Raw genomic sequence first — 5,942 nt, forward strand, 5'->3', positions numbered from 1 at the left:
GGCAGCCACTGGCTGCAGCACACCTCAACACCTAACATCCGGGCGGGTGCCGGTTAGAGCAAAGTGGTTCCAAGTCCAATCAAAGAACAAGCCGAGGCAGCTCCGCCGGATGCCCGCCGTGGCGAGGTTTTCGTGAAAGCCGTAGGCCCCAGCCACGAGGAAATGTTTGGTGGTTGTTCTCCTCGCGTGACGGCAGCCTGACATCCTCTCTCGCCTCACTCACCTACCGCGCTTCACCCACTCCACCCTGCCAATCCCTTTCCCCGACCCTTTCCCAAACCCAAGGTGACTGGTCACCTCTCTCTCTCCTCTCTCCTCTCTCGATCTCTCGATCTCTCGAAGTCTTAACATTTACTTTCCTCCAATGGCCATGATTTCTATCTCACCAAAAAAAAAAAAAACGTCACGATTTCCTTACGTTTTCCATCCTATATAACACCGTGGCCGCATCTCATCATCCCAAAAAGCCAAGGAGTATAGCACCATCTTTCCCAAATCCTGCTCTCCTTCTCATTCATATTTTCCACTCGACATCCTGAGAAATGGGCAGCGTTGAATCGGAGAGACTGGTCACCGGATGGGCCGCAAGGGATCCCAGTGGCTTTCTCTCTCCCTACACATACACCCTAAGGTAATCGATCAACCAGCTTATGCTTCAAATGGTTTGTTTCTTTCTTCTCTCGGCTCTAACAACAAGTTCTGGTGTCTAAAAGCACAGGAAGAATGGACCGGAGGATGTGGTGATAAAGGTGTTGTACTGTGGGATCTGCCACACCGATCTCCACCAGAGCAAAAACCACCTTGGCATGTCCAATTACCCCATGGTTCCAGGGTATAATTGAACAACTAGCATCCATAATATAAATAGCATTTATACTTCATATCAAAATGCATATATGCTTACGGTGTTTTATTTTGGTAAGTAGAACTTTTTTCCTTGGTAAGTTGCTGATTGTGTTTTTTTGGTGTTGATTTAAATTGTTTGGTGAGAGAAGGCATGAGGTGGTGGGGGAGGTGGTGGAGGTGGGCAGGGAGGTGAGCAAGGTGCGGGTGGGGGACGTGGTGGGTGCGGGGGTGATCGTGGGGTGCTGCCGGGAGTGCGGGTCGTGCAAGGCGAACATCGAGCAGTACTGCAACAAGCGTATCTGGTCCTACAACGACGTCTACACCGACGGCAAGCCCACCCAGGGCGGCTTCGCTTCCGCCATGGTCGTCGACCAAAAGTGAGTACTGAACTGAACGAGATAATATATTAAAACCTCGCACCCAACAAAAAGAAAAAGGGGGAAAAAGTTATTTCATATGTTGTTGTCCATGAATTTATTAGTGGCTGCTGATGGCTATTGGAAATTATCTGACATAAATTCTTCCTCACATGTATTTGTTTTTTTTCCTAAGACCGAAAGAAATTTTTAAAAAAAAACATATATATATATATATATATATATATATATATATTCTTCCTCACATGTATTTTTTTCCCTAAAAGAAAGAAAAAAAAGAGCAGATAGTAGTTGGTGTATGTTGTACATGTCAATCACATATGATGTTTAGATGATTTTCCCTAGAATTGCTTTTCAGTATCGCAGATAATTTAGAAACTCAAAAATCTTCTTCTTCTCTTAAAAAAAAAAAAAAAAAAAAAATTCACGCTATCGTTCCAGAGCTTTACTACTCCTCCAGTACTGTCAGGGACAAACAGAAAAGCTACATGTAAGGTTGAGTGGCTTTCTGGTGATATTTCTATGTTCTTGAGGTTATAGGTAATTTTTTTACAATCAAAATAGGTGATGTATTATTTTTCTATGTAATTTTATATCCGATATGCTGATATGCTGGTCTGATTAGGTGAGAGAATTTTCAATCACTGGATGGGATAAATTGGTAAGAAGTGAAATTTTAACGAACGTTCGGTAATGTTTGGAGTCGGCCCAAGTCACATCTCAACCTAGATTCATATCTCAGCCTAGCAACTTTAGACTAAGGCGATGTGAAGAGTCCTAATGCGGACAATAGGCCATTGGCACATAGAAAAGTATGCACCACAGGATGATAAGATTTTTTTTTTTGCTTAAAGATCTATTTGGTTGGAAGGATAATTTGATAATTTTTAATAATTATTTATTGAAAAAAATGATCTTGATTGATGGAGAAATTATTCTAAAAAATGACATTGAAAAAGATTATTATGTTTGGTTATAGATAAATCTATATAGAAATACGATCAAATTTACACGTATATTTTTTAATATAAAATATTTTTTAATATTAAAATATTATTATTATTTTTTATTAGTTTTTATGTAATGATTATAATCACATAGTACCATCTCCTTCTTAATTTTTTTTGTAAAATTTTTTTATTAAATAAATTTTGAAAGACATCAAACAAATTTAATGATTATATATATAATTTTATTAGAATATTTTGTTTAAATATAAACTACCACCATTCGAAAATCCATAAAATACCAACCTTCTATGGTATTTATTTTGCCTTTTCTTCTCAAAAAATAGACATGGGGCCTATCATTTTTTTTACCATCTCTCTCTTTCTTTTTTCATACCAAACATGATAATCTGATAAGTAATTCATTTTTTCATTGCAGATTATCTCTATCCAAATGGACCCTCAATTTTTTTTTTTTTTTATAGCCTTTCAAGATTAATTTGATTTATAAGCGCCAGTTGGTGGTTTTTAAGGCTAAATGTTGTATTTTTTTCTTTTTTTCTCTATTAGATTAGGAGAGAAATCTAGCAGTCCGATAGCTTTTACCTGTTTTCATTTATTAACAGTCAAAAAAAAAAGAGTTAAAACATCCATATCATATGTAACATAATTGCATTTAAGTTGGGGCTTGGTTTTGGGAGCCTAAGTCATAAAAGTCCGATCGCATTTAAATGCTACATATATATGTAGATAAATTTCAAAAATATAAGATAAGGAGATTGTGCAAGAGTTATTAGTTTTTCTTAGATGAATTGTGTGGCAGTTATCCATGCTAGTTTGGGCGCAAAGATAGCAGTTATCCTGAATGCCCTCTTACCATATTCATTTCCCTTTTGTGAAGAATTCTGTCATTTTTTAACTGTCGTAACTTCGTGCTAGAAAGAGGTTACGGCTATGAAACCAAAACGTGAGGTGGCTCTTAGTTGAACGGAATCATGCATGTAGCAAAACATGGCAACCGCAACCCAATATATGCTTTTGCGCAACAACCAATTAGCGAACGCCAACTCAAAGGACTTCAGATTGGTCAAGGTAATTAGAGGCTACGTCAAACGCCCAAAACGTAATTATAAGGAGCAAAAAACACCTATTTCTTTAGCTTTCCGAGAACTATAACTGTTATGCACCTTTTAAATACTTGGAATTTTTCATCAACAGGTTCGTGATAAAGATACCATCAGCTCTCGCACCCGAGCAAGCAGCTCCCCTCCTATGTGCTGGGGTGACCGTATACAGCCCTCTGAAGCACTTTGGGCTGATGACAGGTGGGCTGAGAGGTGCCATCATGGGTCTAGGAGGGGTCGGCCATATGGGTGTGAAGATCGCCAAGGCCATGGGCCACCATGTTACCGTGATCAGTTCCTCTGACCGCAAGCGGACGGAGGCCATGGACCACCTCGGTGCCGACGCCTACCTCGTGAGCTCCGACGAGGCCCAGATGGCCGCGGCCAACGACTCTCTCGACTACATTATTGACACGGTGCCAGTGTTCCACCCCCTGGAGCCGTACCTCTCGCTGCTCAAGGTCAATGGCAAGCTTATTCTTATGGGTGTCATCAACCAGCCTCTCCAGTTCGTCACTCCTGCGGTGATGTTGGGTGAGCTGATACTTCTTGATCTTAATCTCTTTGGTATTTTGCTTAGGCGGGAAACCAGGTGGGCTGTGGTTTGGTTATACCAACCAGCGAACCATGTGCCTGACAATGTGACTTGTTCTGTTCTTCTTGGATTCCTTTTGTCGGCTTTTCTTTGAAGCTTGGACTGGGTCCAAGGGACAGAGAAGTAGGTTTATATAATGGATTGAAACAAACGCGTAACTCCAGTTGTTTCAGGGGATGGACCATAAGGCTGACAAAATTGTTAGTACTGTTATGACTAGCTGTGGTTCCCCTAAGACTTGGGAGTAGTGCCCTCAAGACTTAAGAGGTCCAACTTGCGTAGGGATCCATCCAAATCCCACCAACCCAACCTGTTTCTTGGACTTGGCTGGGTTGAAGTTTTCTCCCAAAAAAAAAAAAAAAAAACGTGTCGAGCTAGGGTTTGAAAATTTGATGCAGGCCTAGGTCAAATTGGATCAGAGTTAAACTTGATCACATCCAACCAGGTACTAGACCAAACCAACCCAACCTGCAATTCTTTGCTCTTCCTCCAAGTCAATATCTGAAGTCGTTGTCCTCCTATAGAACTAAGGGTGCAATAAAATCGAGCCGAGTTGAGTAGTGGAAAGCTCGAGCTCGACTCAATTCAAAATATTTAAATTTGAAATTTCGTTTAAGATCGATCGAGTTTTGATATCTCGAGCTCAAGTTCGGTTCGATAAAAAATAAATAAAGTTCGAGATCGACTCGACTCGAATATCAATCAAGTCATACTCAAATTTGAATTTTAATCTATTAATAATATATATATATTATAAATAAAAATAATATTATTATATATATATATATATATATATATATATTATATATATATAAATTCGAGTTGGTTCACGAGTTTTCAAATTGAGAATACTGCTATTTGAGCTCGATTTAAAAAGCTACTTAAATTTGATTTAATTACTCAAGCTCGATAATAATCGAATCAAGTCAAATTCAAACTCGAGTCGAGCTCCGAGCTCCGAGCTCGACTCGTTAGCAGCCCTACGTAGAACTTACAACAGAATAATGGAGAGAGACTGAATTGGCACCTAAGTAAGATAGGGACTATTGTACCAATAGCTAATAATAATAATAAAATAGGGGTTAGGCCCTTGGTGCTTTAATTTGGAGCAGCGATTGAGATCAGTCCAAATGACTGAAATCAATACAAAGTTGGGCCAGGGACAGGTTGGTGCAACTCCGTCGTTACATACATTGATTCCGAGAACAGCTGCTGTACTTTTCACACCGTACAAGTGAATAGACAATTTTATCATGTCAAGGACATTCAACCAAATGTAATTTCAGTTGGTAGCATTTGTGTAACGCCACTAGCTATTCATACCTAAGAACCTTCTTTTAGTTCCCAAACAAGAAAAGAACCAAAGAATAAGAAGCTAGGTCGCCCAAGATTTTAGACCTATCCACTCCCCATAAGAAAAGTTGGTTACAGTGTCATGGATTTGTGGAGAATGCTGAGCAATATGGTCTCTGCTGAATCCACACATCACTCTCTAATATGTCATTCATAAGCATGTAGAATGTCTAAGATGATGATGGTCGCTATGTCATTTGAATACACGGATATGATCATTTTTTTTTTTTTTTTTCTGTAGGGAGGAAAACAATAACTGGGAGCTTCATAGGGAGCATGGATGAGACACTGGAGATGTTGGAGTTTTGCGAGAAGAAGGGCTTGACTTCGATGATTGAGATGGTGAAGATGGAGCAAATTAATGAGGCTATGGAGAGATTGGAGCGCAATGATGTCAGGTACCGTTTTGTGGTAGATGTGGCAGGCAGCAAGCTTGACCCATGATCCTCCAATAAGCAAAGGCTTCAAAAAGGAAACGGTCCTGATGCAACGTTTCCTTTTGATTGCCTTTCTTTACCTTTCCACCTGTTCAAAGTAGAGGCCTATGTATTCGTACGTGTTTCTCTATCAACGGGGTTTTCGGCATTGTTATCTTTTGATGATGATATGATTATATAATATTGTAATATGGTGAGTTCTGTTAAACAAGGTGATACGTTGCAACTAATTAGAATATGACCAACTCCTTCCGTATTCTGCA

At 39.5% G+C, this 5,942-nt stretch overlaps 1 protein-coding gene across 2 annotated transcripts; it reads left to right on the forward strand.

The window, feature by feature from the left end:
* The first annotated feature begins 322 nt into the window (after positions 1-322).
* Positions 323-5,942, forward strand: LOC105061001 (cinnamyl alcohol dehydrogenase 2). Of its 2 annotated transcripts, none has more exons than XM_073243773.1 (5): positions 323-631; positions 714-832; positions 996-1,223; positions 3,389-3,828; positions 5,484-5,942. In XM_073243773.1, the coding sequence occupies exons 1-5, from the start codon at positions 578-580 to the stop codon at positions 5,684-5,686; spliced, it is 1,044 nt and encodes a 347-aa protein (XP_073099874.1). In that variant the 5' UTR covers positions 323-577; the 3' UTR covers positions 5,687-5,942. The 2 variants fall into 2 exon arrangements, with proteins under 2 accessions (XP_073099874.1, XP_073099871.1); XM_073243770.1 differs by having other exon boundaries at positions 326-631; positions 719-832.

This window comes from Elaeis guineensis, chromosome 1, assembly GCF_000442705.2.
Source record: "Elaeis guineensis isolate ETL-2024a chromosome 1, EG11, whole genome shotgun sequence".
Classification (NCBI taxonomy): Eukaryota; Viridiplantae; Streptophyta; class Magnoliopsida; order Arecales; family Arecaceae; genus Elaeis; species Elaeis guineensis.

What these genes read in the sequence shown, in the direction of transcription:
- LOC105061001 (XM_073243770.1), top strand. Translation starts at nt 543, where the DNA reads ATGGGCAGCGTTGAATCGGAGAGACTGGTCACCGGATGGGCCGCAAGG. An exon ending in CCCTACACATACACCCTAAG is followed by an intron (nt 632 to 718) that starts GTAATCGATCAA and finishes CTAAAAGCACAG; the next exon opens with GAAGAATGGACCGGAGGATG. An exon ending in CACTCCTGCGGTGATGTTGG is followed by an intron (nt 3,829 to 5,483) that starts GTGAGCTGATAC and finishes TTTTTTCTGTAG; the next exon opens with GGAGGAAAACAATAACTGGG.